The sequence below is a fragment of the Siphateles boraxobius genome, unplaced genomic scaffold (genome assembly GCF_051911475.1).
Source record: "Siphateles boraxobius isolate OS27281-9 unplaced genomic scaffold, OSU_SipBor_1 68, whole genome shotgun sequence".
In the NCBI taxonomy this organism is placed as follows: domain Eukaryota; kingdom Metazoa; phylum Chordata; class Actinopteri; order Cypriniformes; family Leuciscidae; genus Siphateles; species Siphateles boraxobius.
The window spans coordinates 12,367,861-12,385,593 of record NW_027509195.1 but is presented as its reverse complement, the minus strand read 5'-3'; the positions used below and the strand labels follow the sequence as shown (position 1 = coordinate 12,385,593).

Below are 17,733 nucleotides of genomic sequence, written 5' to 3'. Positions count from 1 at the left end.
CTGTGCTAATGTACTTACACACCATATGTTTCATAAAACAAAACTACATACTTAGTATAGTGACTGTAAAATTTCACAGTATGCAATATATAGTACTCAGATATACAGTTAACAGAGATAGACAGACGGATGAATGGACAGACAGACAGACAGATAGATAGATAGATAGATAGATAGATAGATAGATAGATAGATAGATAGATAGATAGATAGATAGATAGATAGTTTTATGACTCTTGATTGCATTTGATAATTTTAACTTTTATTGTATTGTGAAAATGTTATCATCTGTAGAACTCAATCATTTTAAAATAAAAAAAATCAATTACAAAATACACAAATTAAATTTCAAATTGGATTACTTTGACACTAATACTCTATTGTAGACTATATGAAAACGGACTATATAGGCATATTCTATATAAATGCATATTCTGATTTATATCTGTTCAATTAGAGATACACATGCTTCTAGGATTGTGATACTTGTCCGCAATCAGCAAACAAAAGCTCAGCATGATAACTCATTATGATATACAATTGTTTCCACTCACAAAACTGCATCACATTTTTGTGAAATTGAACAAAAATACTGAACCTCTAATCTGAACGTTTTTCACTCTATACATTCCAATTTGGAATAAAAGCAGACCGAATATTACACCAATATGGCAAAATCATAAATGTACAAACTCTCTCAGATCCTGAGGGTTCTTCAGAATTAAGCATGAAGACATCAATGGTCAGTTTCAGGAGGTGGATTCTTCTTACATCAGAAAAACTGTCCTGTGATTCAGTAAAACAGCTTCAGGCGACTTCATTGACTTGCAATCAACCAGTTCTTGATGTGACACAGCGTTTCATAGTCCATAAGTCTGGAGTAAAGCATGCATGGTCCTTTAGCAGTGTCATTCTGCGTTCTGAAATCTGAATCTTCCTGCGTTTGATCTTCTACTGGAGTTTAATATTTTCTGGCAGCAAGTGAAGGAGAACTCCATTGCCAATGCAGCCTCAGTTCTGCTGTTTAATCAGAGAAAAGACAGACACAATCCTTAGTGCAATTTCAACTAGGGTAAAGGCTGTGTTTAAATATATCTGTTTGTGTGTGTGTGTGTGTGTGTGTGTGTGTGTGTGTGTGTGTGTACCTCAGTGTATGCTGGAGGAGGGGGAAGCTGATACTCGCTAATATGCATGAAGATAGGACTGTCATCTTCGTCGTAATCATCCAGGAGAGGAATGAAGGAACTATCCATGCGGTTGTCCCGGGAGATCTCGCTATAGCTGGGCGGAAAAGACGGGAGCGACACGCAGGTGCTGGAGGTGGCACTGCCATCCTGGCTGCTCATGCTGCTGGTGCGACTGTTCATGCCGTTGTAGGGGATGGTCCCGATGACCAGAGGCAGTTCTAGGATCAGCTTCTCGCTTCCAGGGATGTGCACAGAGATCTAAACCCGGAGAGAAAGACACCGGCATAGCATTAACCTCTGATCCTAATGTACCAGTGGAGTCTGTAGCATCTGCATTGATGTCTGTAGCATCTGCACTTACCCTCAGAGAGTAGTCAACGTGGATAATGTCACAGCCCAGGATGGTGGGCTTCAGCTTGGGCACACGGAGGACTCTCGCCTGCCACACGTCACGCATGCCAGATATGATGTGGTTGCCCCGGACAGAAGTGAGTTTCTCGTGAAACACTTTGGTGCGGCCGTTCGCCAGATAAATGTGCTTTGCTATGATTGCGGCTTTTGGAATGATGATCCGAGAGCAGGTGTTTTCGAACTGAGCGTCAATGCAAATGTCTTCTCCTTCGCTGTAACCCTTCCGGCCTATGTGAGCGGCCACAGAAACGCTGCCGTCGGGAATAAACATGCAGGTGACTTTCTTCTGATTTGCTCCTGCAACTGGAGCCTGAGAGGAAGCAGAGTGTACTAAAGTCTTTACTCACGTTTTAACCATGTAAATTTCACAGATATTTGTGTGACCTCTGTGGAATTACTCACCATGAGATCTTGGGTGTTGACATCAATGGGTTCCTCCACCTCGAAATATCGCTTGCATTCTGCATACGACTGGCCTGATTTCTCTATGACGGCCTTCACGTAGTACTGGACTGAGCCGAACTTTCCCACATACGAGGAAACCAGGCACCTGTTTTGAAAGATCTTGTGTTAAAATATTAATATTTTAATGCAATATTTGTAATAGGAAATTTCGAAAAGAAACCCACCCTGCCTGAGGAAGTTCGAAACCAAACATGAACTCGTATTTGTTTCCAGGTCTGAGAGTGATGGAGCCATCTGTATCTGTGGAGACGAGATTGTGCTTTAAGAAACACTCCAAAGTCATCATTTACTCACCCTTATGTCTTTTGCATTTTCAATTTAAAAAGGGTTTTTCAATAAACAATTCTTAAACTTACATTTGTCCCCTCCCCAACCCCCCATTCATTGAGTAATCCCCTTTTGATTTTCATTCTATGCACAAATAACTAAATTCAACCTACACCAAAATTATAGTCGAAGTAAATGGGAGAAAAATATCTGTCTATCCTTGTTCAAACTACAATAGTATGTTACATCAGAGCACGACTAGGCCTAGTTATGGGGCTTGAAACACCCCAAAAGAAGTTAAAAAAGAGGTTAGAATTCTTAAAATGATTAAGTTTTACATTTAGGGTTTAAACATTTTAATGACAACTAAAGTAAGATTTACAGGTTAGTCAGAGTGCGCTAAGTAGAGCAGTCGCTTTTAATGAGGTTACTATAGCAACAGTAGACTACGTAGCTGGTTAGGCACATGCACAGGAAAAGTATCGTTAGACTTTCTTGAATTCGCTCAAAAGTTTGTATGAGTCTCACCTGTTGGGTGATGATCTAGGTGAAGAATTTCTTCATATTTCAGGTACTCAATCTCCTCCCTGCAGTGCAGTTTTCCTTTATTATAATCGACTTTAGCGCATCCGATTCCGAAGAGTTTAACGGCGGAAATCCGCACCGCCTCCGCCACCTCCACGATCACCCGCCCGGCCACTTTATCTCCGCCGCTATACGTGCTCTTGTTCGGGTCACTCAACTGAACTTCTAAGGTCTTGGGTTTCTTTGTCAGTACGCCCATTTTTCTGTTTTATTAATTTTGCGAACAAGAATTCCAGTAGTAGAATTAGCAGTATTCCACTAATAGTTCTATTAACGCTCTCTTCTCCTTTATCAAAGTAACTGAATTGATCAGTTCAGCAACAAGCTCACCAGTGCGTCCTGATGTTATTTTCTGTTGTAATATTATTTTCGATTAGATGTTGGTGACTCTGTTCTGTCAGTAAACACTGAGTGGGAGTGGGTGGTTATATAGTTCACACGGCCGCTCTGCTGATGATGCGAGCTGGACACACATGGGCATCAGTGATGAGAACCCACATGCGCCCCGTGGATCGCCATATGCGCGTCTCTCTCATAGGACACACGGACTGTTTGCGTCCACTCGGGCCAATGGCAACCTGGCCAGAGCGCGTGGACAGCTCGTGGGTAAGGGGGAGGACTCTTTGAGGAGATGGAGTAATTATATGGAGCAGGGGTGGAGTATGAGTGCGCACTGTGCCCTGCTCCAAAACACTCCTGTGACTCATTCATAAGAGTGGGGATTTCTTTCTATAACAAATGCATTTGTACCTGAACTGAATGGCACCAAAGAATCAAGTGTTTCTAGACAGCCCAGTTTACCCTAACAAAAATGACTGTAGCTGTACTATGCAAAGAAATGGTATCGGATGGTTATATTATGTTAATTAGATTTTTTTTTTTAAAAGTACCAAAAAGTAAACTACCAAAAGGTTTATGATTTTGGACATATACCACAGTAGTAATGTGGTATACTTAGTATCAGATATGTTATTTTGGTATATGCATTTACTTCTGTCACTGTACTATGGTACTACCAGGTTTATGTGAGGATATGCCATACTAACGAATGATAACCAAATGCATTTGCCACGGTATTTAAATGGCATTATCTGAGGTTGGCCTACCTAGCGCCATGTCATTAACCTGGTATATGGCCAAAAACCACAATATTGCCTTTGCACATGTCCAAAATTCCATGTTATTGCATTAGTGCATATCCAAAAACCATGGTATTGCCCTGGTACATGACCAAACAATGTACATTGTACCATGGTGCTCTGGTACATGTCCAAAAACATTGTATTTGTGGTATTTTGAGAGATAACTTATGATAACTAAGATATATCAGATTAGACATGTACAGTTAAGTCCAGTGGTCATAAGAGATGACCAAAGGAATGCAACCATGAACAGTACACATGCTCTGAAACGTGTGTTACAGAGAGACTATTCACATTGACTGTTCTGATTGGATGAGCACTGCCATCTGCTGACTGATTCAAAAAACTTCACTGCATGAGCCCTTACAAAAAGTTTAGGAGGAGTCTGATTATATAACCCCATTCATCTGTCATCACAGTGATCAGAGGAGAAAATATAAACAAACAGCTGCTTACCTCATTCATTATGCTGTCCATCCATCTCCAGAGTTACAATCCTGTCCGACGAGTGTGGGATATTGCTCAACTCCCTCTATTATGGATGGCTGTCTGTAGAGTACTTTTTAACACCTGTTGTTCCATCCTATATTATATCATATGAACATAAAACTAGCATAAACTATAGTAAATTATACTTTTAAGGTAAGAGTGCAGGGAAAAGACCGTTTTAAATCACATAACACAGACTAATATAATATAAACATTCAAGCTCATCCGAACGAATTAGTCACCAATTTTTGATAATTCACATGGAGTGAAACCTCCATCACCCGTGATTCTCAAACAGATGAATCTACAGCCTCCATCTCACAACTGCTGAAAACTATGGTTTACCGACATAGTTTTAACTTTAAACAACAGATGTGAAGAGAGAATCCCACAGATCCATCATCATGGTCTTCCACAGGCTTTAGGAGTCTCAGGGCAGTGAATTATCTATGAGAAAAAGTAATGAAAAGAATCATTGATTCTCATGGTCAATTTTTCAGACATATATAATATCCATAATGTTCTGAAATCATAAGAACTAGTTTGACAGGAAAATTATTCAATACTCTTTATTTTAGTTTTGAGAAAGTGATTATTGCAATTTGCCATGAACTGCTTTATTCTACAGTACGTCTCCAGTGTTATTATTGTTAACACACTGAAACCTACACTGAAAAACATGTTCATGACACATATATACGGAGGCCCAAACCTGCAGAAATTCAAAATAAATAAATAAATGTGATAATGGTAAAATTAATAAAGTAATAAAATGATTAGAAAAAACAAATACAATTAGTTTTAGTTCAATTTAGTCCTGAATTTATTTTTGTATTACTTTGTTTTCTTTGGTGCTGTCAAATTTATTAATCACTATTAAAAATATAGGTTACACTTTACAATAAGGTTTCATTAGTTAACTACTTAAGGTAACATTAACTAGGAATGAACAATACTTCTACAGCATTTATTAATCTTAATGTTTATTTCAGCATTTACTAATACAGTACATTATTAAAATAAAAATTATTTGTTAACATTAGTTAATGCACTGTGAACAGACAATGAACAACTGCATTTTTATTAACTAACATTAACAAAGATGAATAAATACTGTAACAAATGTATTGCTCATTGTTAGTTCATGTTATGTAATACATTAACTAATGTTAATGAATGAGACCTTATTGTAAAGTGTTACCAAAATATATTTAAATAATTTCGGGTAATGCATTAACTTTGGCAGCCCTGACAAAAGATGAATAACCCTGATCATCTTCAGCATATGAAAATAACCCGCTCTGTGGAAATATTTAAAAAAATTTATTTATAATAAATACACTCCTGCATAAGGTTAATCCACCTTTGAGAAAACATACACGAGCTGCATGAGCAAATATCATTCATATTTACATTTTTGCAAAGGTTATTCAAGTTTATCCTGCTAAAAATCTTCACAAATATGTTGCATTTACAATTCACACACATGTGCCTTTAACACTGAAACAAACACAATAAAATTCTTCTTAACAAGGCCGTTCCAGACAGCCTCTACTCACAAAACCCAAGCCTCCAAACCACTGAGATGTAAACATTGAACAATAGTATAAATACCCTTTAAATATCAAACAAGACCTGCTTCAATTCAGTGTTTTTGATGTCACACGGGGCCCAAAATAGTGTGTCTGAGTGTCTCTGTGAGGACGCTGAAGGCCAGCACCAGCGGCAGTGACGGAGGGTTAGTACCTGCCCTGTCCGTCAGCAGGTGAACCCTATCAGGGTCAGAGATCATCGCACGAGCGTCCTCTAAAGCAGCCACAGCTGATGCACTGGAGTTCACGTCCCCAGTGACCTGGAGGTCAAACAGGCAAGCCTGGAAATACACATCCCGCACCGGAAGCAGTGAGGAGCAGTGTGAGTATGCAGGCGAGGAGGGATGAGTGTGTGGCATCTCCAGGCGCTGCGAGACCGGACACCCCCACACGCACAACTGCAGGTCCTGCTCGGGTGTATAGGACTCCACGATCGCACGAGGCGAGCGCACGGACAGACTCAGCGACCGGCCGACCTGACGCACCACTAGCGTCGTCCCGATGTGAGTCGCCCAGATCTCAGCGTGTCGGCCTGGGTCGTGAGAGTGAATGCGCAGGCTCTGGTGCCCTCTGCGATCGCCGCTGGTCACAGAACCATCCACGAACGCCGGGGGAACGTTATCCAGCTCTGCCTGATATATCTGCAGCTCGGCACATTCACGCCAGTTCTTCAAGATAACCGTGATCTGATGAGGAAACAGACCTGAGAAATGTCAGCTGCAGGACATTAAAACAGGAGTGACAAAAAAAAACGTGCACATATCCCATTATGCACATCCTATTAATTATTCATCGCAATTCATCATTAGATGTCAGGCTGTAGACTATCATTACCTCAACCCAGTGTGTTTGAAAGCACTGAACAGCAGCGCTGAAACAAGACAAATCTGACTTTTATCTCCCTCTCAGCTGGACAGGCTCGTATAAGGGAATAAGAACAGTCTTTATTAAGATTGGCTGTTAATAAAGTAATGCTGGAGCATTTAATATGGCAATAAAAAAGTGTTTGTGTTTAAGGACTGACTGAAAATGTGGGGAGTTTTAACAAATAGCCTCATGTACACTCTTAAAAATAAAGGCATCTGTGATTTAGTGAAGAAACTTTAACATTCATGAAACCTTTCCACTTTTAATAACTGTTCCCTGAAAGGTCACCATAAAATCCCACTCTTGAAACCTCTACATTGTACCATAATATTTTAGTTACACTTTATTTTAAGGTGTCTTTGTTACTGTGTAATTATACATTGAAGTACTGAGTAATATTAGATAACTACATGTACTAATGTAGTTAGGACATTAGTTAGGACTAATGTCCTAACTAGGGTTAGGAAAGGGGTTTGGCTTAGGGTTAGTTGCATGTAATTATGCATAATTTATAGTTATTACTACAGTAACTACATGTAACGTGTAACAAAGACACTGAAAAAATGTTACCAACATTCCTAGTCAGTGTTTTATTTTGATGTTTAAAAAAAAAAATTATAATGATTTAAGCTTTTCATCAACAAATAATAAGAGAATTTCTGACCAGCATGTAAAAAGGCCATCAGTTTGTTTTAGTTTGTATGCTGTTTAGGGAAGGAGTCTGAATCAGTCTCTGAAACAGCTGATACCACAATAAACCCAAAATTCAAACCACTGGATATATATATATATATAATTTTTTTATCTATTTTTTAGCACAGCTAATAACATGTCAAAACTAACACATGCAGATTATTTTATAGCCATAACTCTTAAATAAAACAGAATGAATAAGCCTCAAATAAAAAACGTGTATCTTTTACCGATTTGATGCTGCAGTAACCTGGCAAATCCACTGACTGATTCTTCTTCAAAAGTACTACCTGCATAAATTTTGCTAATTCATAATCACATCTTGATTCCAGGCAAACTGGTGCTCCCAAAAGTAGCATAAAGCCAGTAAATCATATTAAATTAAAGCAGAAACTATCTAATGTAATTAGCCTACTCCTTAGAATCAGGACCAAGAGCACAGATCTCAAACCTAACCTAACGGGTCCGATTTTAGCGTAAATATTTGAACTTTTACGGCTGGACTGTATGCAACCAACCTGTGACCTGACTGGATGCAATGTATTATAATCAAAAGTATGAGCACGAGATTAGTTACTTTCTTCTTTACATCTTCTAATATCAGCTCAAAATATCAAAGATATTCTCTGACTGGACAGAATCATAGTCTGAAGCTAAAAAATGTTTTTGATTTCTATGCGATTTTCTGTGAAATCTGTCAACTCCGACTGCCCAAAATCTGTCTCTGACTTTCAGCAAGCAACTAACCATGTCTACACTGGACGCGCCATTCACACCGCAACAGCTAGAAGCTGTCCACACTGGATGCGATAAAGCGACCATTACAAATCCATTTGTCTTTTGTGTCAGAAGCTGCACGAGTGCTTGGGAGTACGTCAGAAATAGAATGGGACATCAGTTTACATCAGCACAGCATTCAGTGTAGACAGCATCACTCATTATAATGGATTCTATTTGCTTTTGTAGTGTTGGTCACATACTGAGTGACTTTAGTAATCACTGTCATAGAATACACTTCTTTGTTCACATTGAGTTTACAGTTTGAACATTCTTTTTAATTTATTTTCAAGATCTGAGGTGAATTATCGGTTACACTTTATTTTAAGGTGTCATTATTACAGTGTAATTAAATATTTAAGTACAGTGTAATATTAATTAACTACATGTACACTACTTACTATAGGGTTAGGGTAAGATTAGGATTTGGTTGAGGGTTAATTGCATGTAATTAGGCATAATTTACTGTTATTACTATGGTAATTAAATGTAACATGTAACAAGGACACTTTAAAATAAAGTGTTACCGAATTATCCAGTGTTTTCAGTATGGCTATAAAGAGCACACAAAATGATATTCAAACTCACATTAGATGCTTTTAACATTAAATAAGGACCACAAACAGCTCCTGAGATTATCAATGTCACACTTTGTAATGTGTTTTTTTCAGCCGTGACGTCGCAGAAATAATTGAAAAGATACCTTTTATGAAGTGTCGCGTGTCACGGTGTAAGACTGAAAATTAGGGCAAAAATCTATAGGTAAAAGTAATGTAGTGTATTCTAGCATTTATGTGAGCAGTTCTTGGACAATATGAGCAACTGATTGGTCTATAGTTTTTGCAAATACTAGCAGCAATGTAAGTCCACCATCTATAAACCTTAGGTTTATTTAAAATAATGAGTTAGCCTACATACAACTCATGCCTAAAAAATAGTAATTACAAATACAATTACAATACAAATAAGTGTTATTAAATGAATAATTCCAGGGTAATTTTATATTATTATATGATTATAAGTTATAGAAGAGGATAAATGTAAATGTGATTTTTCCACACCTTTGTGAGTATGGTGGTGTGAGAGCTCTCTCTAGTGGGCCTGCTGGTGGCCTGGATGTACAGGTACTGGTTGTCTATGAGAGGCCAGGCGCCCTGTACTGTACATGTCTGGAACTCGTCATTAAAGGTGCGGATATGAGGGTCTCCGAACACCCCGCAGTGCAGGTACTCAGGGGCCCGTCCCTCCCTCTGTATAAACCCCTTCTCATAGAAGCATCCGTCCCCTGAGAGCGGGGGCTGGGGCAGGGGCCGTGGCTGAGCTGTGGGGCCAGTTTTGGGGCAGCGGTGTTGGATGAGCAGGTCCTCGATGCCCTGCACGGCAGAGTGGTACGCCAGGTCTCCACGGCACGCTCGGGCCGTCCGCTGGGTGCAGAGAGCGTAGGATCGCAGGGCGCTGCAGTAGCCAGCATTAGCACCCTCTTTACCCCCACCTCCAATGATGCCCAGCTCCAGAGTTGCAGCCACGAAATCTGAGTTGCATCGCAAGATTCGACACTGTGCACACACTGTAAACAAATGCATTATTTCATCTAGATGCTAAAAGTGGCCAAATTTCCAGAACTCCCTCATTATAGGAGTCAGACACCAAATGAAGGTCCATTTAACAGGATTTACTAACTAAAAACCTCAGCGGTGGAAAGAATTCAATTAAATTATTACTTAAGTAGCAATACTTTTACTTGAGCCATATTATTTTTCAGTACTTCTACTTGTACTCAAGTAAGAGTAAATAAGTAGTTTGCTTAGAAACTACTCAAGTAACTAGGTTACAAAGTATAGTATTATTTTTCTATTTTTACCCAAAATGGGGAGATGATAGTGATATGGAGCACTAAACACTCATGTCATATCTGTTTCATTCATACTGGAAGCCCAGTACATTTTACTGATGAAACATGAAGACAAACACATGATAGAGATAATATATCTGTGTTCATCAAGCTATCTCAGGTATTTTCATAAGAATGATGTATGTCTTTAAAGGGATATTTCACCCAAAAAGGAAAAAAAGTTATCCTAGGTGTATATTACATTCTTCTATCAGACGAATACAATCAGAGTTATATTTAAAAAATGCTTCCAAGCTTTATACTGGCAGTGCATGACTGGAGAAAATTTGAAGCCCAAAAAAGTGCATCCATCCATGAATAAAGTGCTCCACTTTTACTCCAGGGGGTTAATAAAGGCCTTCTGAAGTGAAGCCATGCGTTTGTGTAAGGAAAATACCCATATTTAAAACTATATAAACTATAATCGCTAGTTTTCGCCAGACGGCTGTACGCATCGATTTGACCCGACACACAGCGTAATGATGAACGTGGAAGCTCAGAGGTAAGAGCAAAACAAAACCCTAGTCGTGAATTAGCAATTTTGAAAAGAAATGTCGGAGGATTTCTATATAATAGAGGAGGAGCTTCAGTTTGTTTTGCGAGAGGTATCTAATCTTATGATACTCCTTACATCCTACGTCATACATACGCCACGGGTTACTCCTGTGGTGCAAGTCGCATAGTATGCGTACGGTCGTCTGGTGGAAGCTAGTTATTTTAGATTATAAAGTTATAAATATGGGTATTTTTCTTACAAAAACCCATGGCTTCACTTCCGAAGGACTTTATTAACCAACTGGAGCCGTGTGGAGTATTTATTTTTATCATGAATGGATGCACTTTTTTGGGCTTCAAATTTTTTCCAGCCATTCACTTCCATTATAAAGTGTGGAAGAACCAAGACATTTTTTAATATAACTCCGATTGAATTCGTCTGAAAGAAGAATGCCATGTACACCTAGGAGGACTTAAGGGTGAGTAAATCATGGGCTAATTTTAATTTTTTGGGTGAAATAACAATTGAACTAACCTTCAATGCAATGCTAATCAACATAGCCTGTATAATTTAATAAAATATATTTTCACTCTGTTTAAGAGGCAACATGAAACCACAGAAGTAATTTCAAACACGACTGACATGTATTGTGATTTTGAACAAAAAATGATATTAAAAGTGTTTGACGGTATGCTAAGCAAACATACTAGCTTTCCCTGTTGTCAAAACATGAGCGCAGTGATAGAATGTCAAAGCGCAGTTTGAACGCCCCGCTCCACAGCCGAACAGGAAGATTTTATTGGTTTTGCGCCCGAGTCAGACCTGTCTGTTATTGGCTAAACTGCTTCAGGCCTGTCTGTTATTGGCTGAACGGCTTCAGATCTGTCTGTTATTGGCTAAACTGCTTCAGGCCTGTCTGTTATTGGCTGAACGGCTTCAGATCTGTCTGTTATTGGCTAAACTGCTTCAGATCTGTCTGATATTGGCTGAACGGCTTCAGATCTGTCTGTTATTGGCTAAACTGCTTCAGGCCTGTATGTTATTGGCTGAACGGCTTCAGATCTGTCTGTTATTGGCTGAACGGCTTCAGATCTGTCTGTTATTGGCTAAACTGCTTCAGATCTGTCTGTTATTGGCTGAACGGCTTCAGATCTGTCTGTTATTGGCTGAACGGCTTCAGATCTGTCTGTTATTGGCTGAACGGCTTCAGATCTGTCTGTTATTGGCTGAACGGCTTCAGATCTGTCTGGTATTGGCTAAAGCTCAGGGGGGGCTCCAATATTTTCTTTTCATTCAACTTTATTTTTATTAATATAAAGTTAATAAAGTTTTAATGCTTTCTTTTTATTCAACTTAAGAAAAAGTAAAAGTACCACAATTTAATTATACTCAAGAAAGTAGAAAAAAATCGAAAAATCTACTCAAGTAGGCTACTATAACGAAAATATTTGTAATTAGTTATTTTCCACCTGTTTTGAGGCATTTAAGCTATCATATTTATTGAATAAAATATTTGGCATGTAAATCAATGTTATGCAGTCTTGTTTTTGTCAACTCAAACTAAAACGTTTTTTTTTGTGTGTGTGTGTGTGTGTGTGTGTGTGTGTGTGTGTGTGTGTGTGTGTGTGTGTGTGTGTGTGTGTGTGTGTGTGTGTGTGTGTGTGTGTGTGTGTGTGTGTGTGTGTGTGTGTGAATTTAAATAGAACTGGAATACTTTTACCTGATGCAGCACTAAAGAGCAGGACCGTTGTGACAATGATCACAATGTGTTTCCATGTTGTGTGTGAATGATTCCCTCGGACAGCTGATGCTGCCATTCCCATCCATACAGACACAGGCAGGACGGCCTGCTCACAGGTGTCTGCACAGGTGCTGATTGCTGAAGCTCTGGGCACTGAAGAGCACTATATAAAACAACCACACGGGGAGAAAAGTCCAATCACAAATCTGGAAAAACATAGCCTACTTCTTTAGAAAGCTTTAAAGGGTTACTTCACCCAACAATGTACATTCTCTCATTAATTACTCAATCTCATGTCGTTCTGAACCCGTAAGACTTTTGTTCATCTTCAGAACGCAAATGAAGATCTTTTTGATGAAATCTGAGAGCTTTCTGTCCCTCCATTGACAGCTACACAACTGACACTTTGACGCTTCAAAAAGTCCATAGAGAGATCGTAAAACTAATCCATATGAATTGAGTTATTTAGTAAAATTTTCTGAAGAGACTTGATCGCTTTTGATTAACAGATTTAACGAAAGTCTTATGGGGTTGGAACGTCATGAGGGTGAGTAATTACATCATTAAAATTTTTGGGTGAACTGTCCCTTTAAACAATTCTAATATTGTCTTATTTTTAGAAAATATCAAGAGCATTTTATTCATGATGTTTAAATTTTAAATTAACTCTTTTCTATTTGAATATATTTTAAATTTTAATTTATTCCAAAAGATGAATTTTCAGCATCATTACTCCAGTCTTCAGTGTCACATGATCCTTCAGAAATCATTCTAATATGCTGATTTGCTGCTCAAGAAACATTTATTATTATTATCAATGTTAAAAAACAGTTACTGTTCCTTTTGATCAATTGAATGCATCTTGCTGAATAAAAGTTTTATTATTTTTTTATTATTCTTACTGACCCCAAACTCTTTTGAACAGTATATTATAATATATTATTGTTTTGTTGCATCATAAAGTATAATTTAGCATGGGTTTAATCTGTGTTCTAAATACAAGACCATTAATCTAATAGGCATTATGCAATAAAATTACATGTTCTATAGTTTCTAGAAACCTTCTCTTACCTCAAAAGCTCCTCTGATCAATTATGAGTTCCTGAGACCCATCAAGAGACTGATAATGTCATGATTATGTTGTACAGCCTTGGGAGAGAAAGAAGAATATATGAAGAATTTGATAGCAAGTGCAATCAAACTGTTGTAAACTTTTTCATGCGGTCACTGAAACAGAGTGAGACAAGACCACCTCACCTGTGAAAGTTGACATTTTGAACTAAGTAATAAAATGTGCATATTCTGCAACTACATAAATAATAGATCAGATCAGCTGAAATGAACTGTCATACAGAGAGTTTCACATGTGTATCAGCACTGCGCTCAGTAGGGATATTTCACAGATTGGACTCTCAGCACTGATGTGTTATTTACTAAGACTTAAGAACAAACAGTGGGGGAATGCGGGAGTAAACTAAAGTCCTATCCGTGTGTTTGCACTTGACCAACAACTCTGATATCAACAATCGGAGTTAAATCAGTTTAAACAGAACAAACCTGGTGACAATTTTCAGCACATGACAGATATCTCAACTCTCAGTTATACTGCATGTAATTCTGATGCATTTCCACCTTCATGCCAGCAAAGCTTTTTCCCTGACACTGACAGCTGAAATTTATTTTTTAGCTGTTGGGACGGCTGGTGGCGGGAGGGGCTGTTACTGGAGTTGCGGGGCAGAAATAAACCAGGGCTGAAAGCTCTGCAGCACAGAAGCAGGTGTGAGACACACAGCAGAAACTCAACAGCTCTCCGTTTCCTTCTGCAGTCTAATTTCAGCCCAACACTTCAGAATCATTCCCTCTTTCGCTATAGTGCCATTGCATGTGGAAACTGGCAGGATCTGGAAAAGAGAACTCATTTCCACTCCAAATGTGTCTAAACGCTACCAAATATTTCAGGACACAGGATCCTCCTCTAAACAGCTGCTTCTTTTTGGAACACAGAGTCCTATGGATCAGCTCCTGGACTCCTGTTAGACATGACTGGAAGTGTGACTGTCTGTGGCATGGCATGCACGTGTGCATTACTCTGTTTGTGTGTATGAAATAAATAAATAAATAAATAATTGGTGCCAAACCTTACTGCTTATTATTATTATAGGTAAACTCAATCCAAACTACCTTTGGAACAAAGGAATACATTGTTAAGGTAAATAAATGAATGAATACGCCTAAATAAATAAACACAATACACTTAGCCTACTGCATGGTTCTACTATACAGTACTTTATTGTGGACATAAAAAAGTACTGTAGCAATATGGAACAGTGATGTATCAGATAGAAATACTATGTTATTTTCTGATATAGCTTAATTTACATGGTACTCCAAAGTACACTCTTAAAATAAATGTTCTGTACAAAAGGTTGGAATGTGGAAAACATGGTTCATTTAAGAACTGTTCACTGAAAGGTTCTTTGGGAACCAAAAAAATGTTCTTTTATGGCATCACTGTGAAAACTGCCCTTTGGCACCTTTATTTTTAAGATTTCTTTTTTTTTTTACAGCAACCAGCACTATTTGTGCTGATTACAGAATAATAAGTTAAATACATAAACAGACATTCTTTATAGTTTTACATATATTTATATGACTTGTAGGCTATTGTTAATTATCCATGCACATAGAATATAAGAGAGATAAACTCACAGAATCAGAGGACTCTCTCCTGTAGACCGACGCTGAGATCTCTCCTCGTCACTTCTGACACTGACGCGCTCATGTGACGGACTCATGTGCGTCGTGACCCCCGCGTCGATGTCCCGCACTAGTGAGACGCGTAAATCACCAGCTGACGGAGAGCTCCAGTTTCTCTCCGTGTATGAGCTGTTTATCAACACACAAATATTGATCTTTCTAGACGTTATACTTATTTATTATAACTTTTCCACTACAATTTAGTACAATAGTGAAATTATCAAAACTGGTAAATATTTTAGTTATTATTATGCTACTTACTTGATTCGAATTAACAAAAATAATCAAAAAAAATCATCCAAAATGTATTTGCTGTATTTTAAGGAATCTAAACCATAAGTCTTTAATTAAAATGAGTTAAGGTTATTATGATAAACATATGTGATGTCCTAAAATCACAGGTGGGAAGTTGCCAGCCCGCAGTCTTAAAATCTAAAAGGCTAAAAGGTTTGTGTAGCATACAGTAAGTGTGTGTTTGTGAGATTTCTCTGTTTGCTGTTAAATGTGTGTGTTTGAGGATGTGTTTGCCCATCTTTGGACTCATTTAGCAGGCATTTTATCTCCAGGACGTCCCAAAGAGTCTCTCTTTTACTGATTTAGGCCGCTCAATTCGCACTTGTTAGATATATTTTCTGGTGTTGTTTACATAAATGAAAGTTCGGAGCTGCCGTTCAGAGCGCGTCCGGCAGGTGGCGGTGTTGACCAGCGAGAAATGAACGTGCGCGAATAGAGCGAGTTTGATGCAAATCACACGAAAATGAATACTGTAAACACTGAAATACATGGCGGACATCAGCTTTTAAATACTTAAAAGTTTAAATTTAAAAACAAAAGTTGCTGTCAGTGTATAGCCTACTGCACATACACTAATGCATGTATACTGGGGGTGATGCATTCATCAGAGTGTGATATGGACTGTGTGTGATCTGCTCTGTTGTCTGCAGTATGCATGCATGCATCAGTGAGTCTCAGGCTCTTTGTTGGCTGGCTGGATGGAGGCGGGGCCGCAGGTCCTTTTGTGCCCCTCACATTTTGGGCAAAACCAGAACAACCGAGCTGCAGACGCGCCAAAAGCATGAAACCGGGCTATACACAAATATTTTGTGAAGAAAAACTTCACAAACAGCGACGTCCGGTACAGAGATATGATTTCAATACAGCCTTGTGAATTTTTAGGTGAGTAATAAACTCCTTGTGGGCTCAGGAGAAAACTTTCCATTTCATGATTTGTTGAGAATATTTAGTGAAGTGCGTTATTCAACTTGTTGTCATATACAACTTTATTTTCTTTACAAACATATAGATTATCTTTTGTGTTGTACATTTTTGTATACTGGACTATTCACTGGTCAACAGATTACCCCGTTACTAAGCAACAGTGATTCTCAACCAGCAGCACGCGCGTACGCCAGGAATACTTGGAAAGATTTCGCTTTCGCGCTGTTAAACATACAATAAATAAATAAATAATGTTAAACTTACTTATAATACTTAAATATTTTACTGTCATTATATATTTACTAACCTAACCGAATAACTAAAATAACTGAATAAGGCACTCAAGCGGAACATCAAACTTATTCCAAATCTGCGACAATTTAATTGGCCCGTAACTTTTGCTACACACGCGATATCCTGTGATCGTTTAATTATTATCGGTTGATATTAGTTAATAAGAACATTACTGATGGGAGTGTTTTTCGGGATAACACAAAAAAAAGTTGTGAAACTTTGGTGGGAATCATAACGTTACCTTATATTCAGATTCACAAGATATTAAAGATCATGCAAACAAAGTTTGGCTTTAGGGCCTCAGCCCCTCAGGTGCTCCAAAACCCACATGCCGCATGGTCCTTCCGTACTGAAAAACACGTTTACCATGTTTTTCAAACAAGCAGAAAACTTCATTTAAAACAACTTTTTGATTGTTTCAAACTATTCTATGTAAGACATTGTAAATAAATGTGTATTTGTGTTGTGTAGTTCTGCGGAGACGTCTGAACTGAAGCCTTCAAGAGTGTGTTTGAAGTCCTGCGGTCTGGCAGGTGTGGGATGCTGTGCACTGTTGTTCAATAACCCGCCAATATTGCACTCGTCCCGGCCTCCCTGACCACGAGGAACACGCGACTCCCCGCTAGAATCTCCCGCCACAACAACAGCTTATGAACTGTTCGACCACTAGGGCGGCGCCAGACTGCAGGTGTATCTTCAACACCAGTGTGAGTATATGGCTGCTTCCGAAATCACACACTTCCCTACTATATAGTGGGCGAAACAGCATGTGACAAAAGAAGTAAGTCCAAACTCAAGTCCAAACTTGATAACTCAGGCAAAAATTACCCGGATGACCTACTTCTTCCAGCGAGATTCTGA

At 38.6% G+C, this 17,733-nt stretch overlaps 2 protein-coding genes across 3 annotated transcripts; both read right to left on the bottom strand.

The window, feature by feature from the left end:
• Nucleotides 1–240: 240 nt before the first annotated feature.
• Nucleotides 241–3,484, bottom strand: txnipb (thioredoxin interacting protein b). Of its 2 annotated transcripts, none has more exons than XM_077214834.1 (6): nucleotides 2,859–3,484; nucleotides 2,228–2,303; nucleotides 2,001–2,148; nucleotides 1,549–1,908; nucleotides 1,146–1,445; nucleotides 241–1,020 (listed from the first exon to the last, which is right to left on the bottom strand). In XM_077214834.1, exons 1-6 carry the CDS (start codon nucleotides 3,112–3,114, stop codon nucleotides 1,012–1,014), a joined length of 1,149 nt encoding a protein of 382 aa, XP_077070949.1. In that variant the 5' UTR covers nucleotides 3,115–3,484; the 3' UTR covers nucleotides 241–1,011. The 2 variants fall into 2 exon arrangements, with proteins under 2 accessions (XP_077070949.1, XP_077070950.1); XM_077214835.1 differs by having other exon boundaries at nucleotides 241–1,017; nucleotides 2,859–3,400.
• Nucleotides 3,485–5,100: 1,616 nt separating this feature from the next.
• Nucleotides 5,101–15,405, bottom strand: hjv (hemojuvelin BMP co-receptor). Its single transcript, XM_077214833.1, has 5 exons — nucleotides 15,313–15,405; nucleotides 13,675–13,752; nucleotides 12,583–12,766; nucleotides 9,537–10,042; nucleotides 5,101–6,824 (listed from the first exon to the last, which is right to left on the bottom strand). Exons 3-5 carry the CDS (start codon nucleotides 12,683–12,685, stop codon nucleotides 6,207–6,209), a joined length of 1,227 nt encoding a protein of 408 aa, XP_077070948.1. The 5' UTR covers nucleotides 12,686–12,766; nucleotides 13,675–13,752; nucleotides 15,313–15,405; the 3' UTR covers nucleotides 5,101–6,206.
• Nucleotides 15,406–17,733: the final 2,328 nt, after the last annotated feature.

Coding starts and splice junctions, on each gene's coding strand:
- txnipb (XM_077214834.1), bottom strand. CDS start 3,114: ATGGGCGTACTGACAAAGAAACCCAAGACCTTAGAAGTTCAGTTGAGT. Junction 2,304..2,858: donor CCTAGATCATCACCCAACAG/GTGAGACTCATA, acceptor TCGTCTCCACAG/ATACAGATGGCTCCATCACT. Junction 1,909..2,000: donor TCAACACCCAAGATCTCATG/GTGAGTAATTCC, acceptor GCTTCCTCTCAG/GCTCCAGTTGCAGGAGCAAA.
- hjv (XM_077214833.1), bottom strand. CDS start 12,685: ATGGGAATGGCAGCATCAGCTGTCCGAGGGAATCATTCACACACAACA. Junction 10,043..12,582: donor GCTCTTTAGTGCTGCATCAG/GTAAAAGTATTC, acceptor ATTTGTTTACAG/TGTGTGCACAGTGTCGAATC. Junction 6,825..9,536: donor ACACCACCATACTCACAAAG/GTGTGGAAAAAT, acceptor TTTCCTCATCAG/ATCACGGTTATCTTGAAGAA.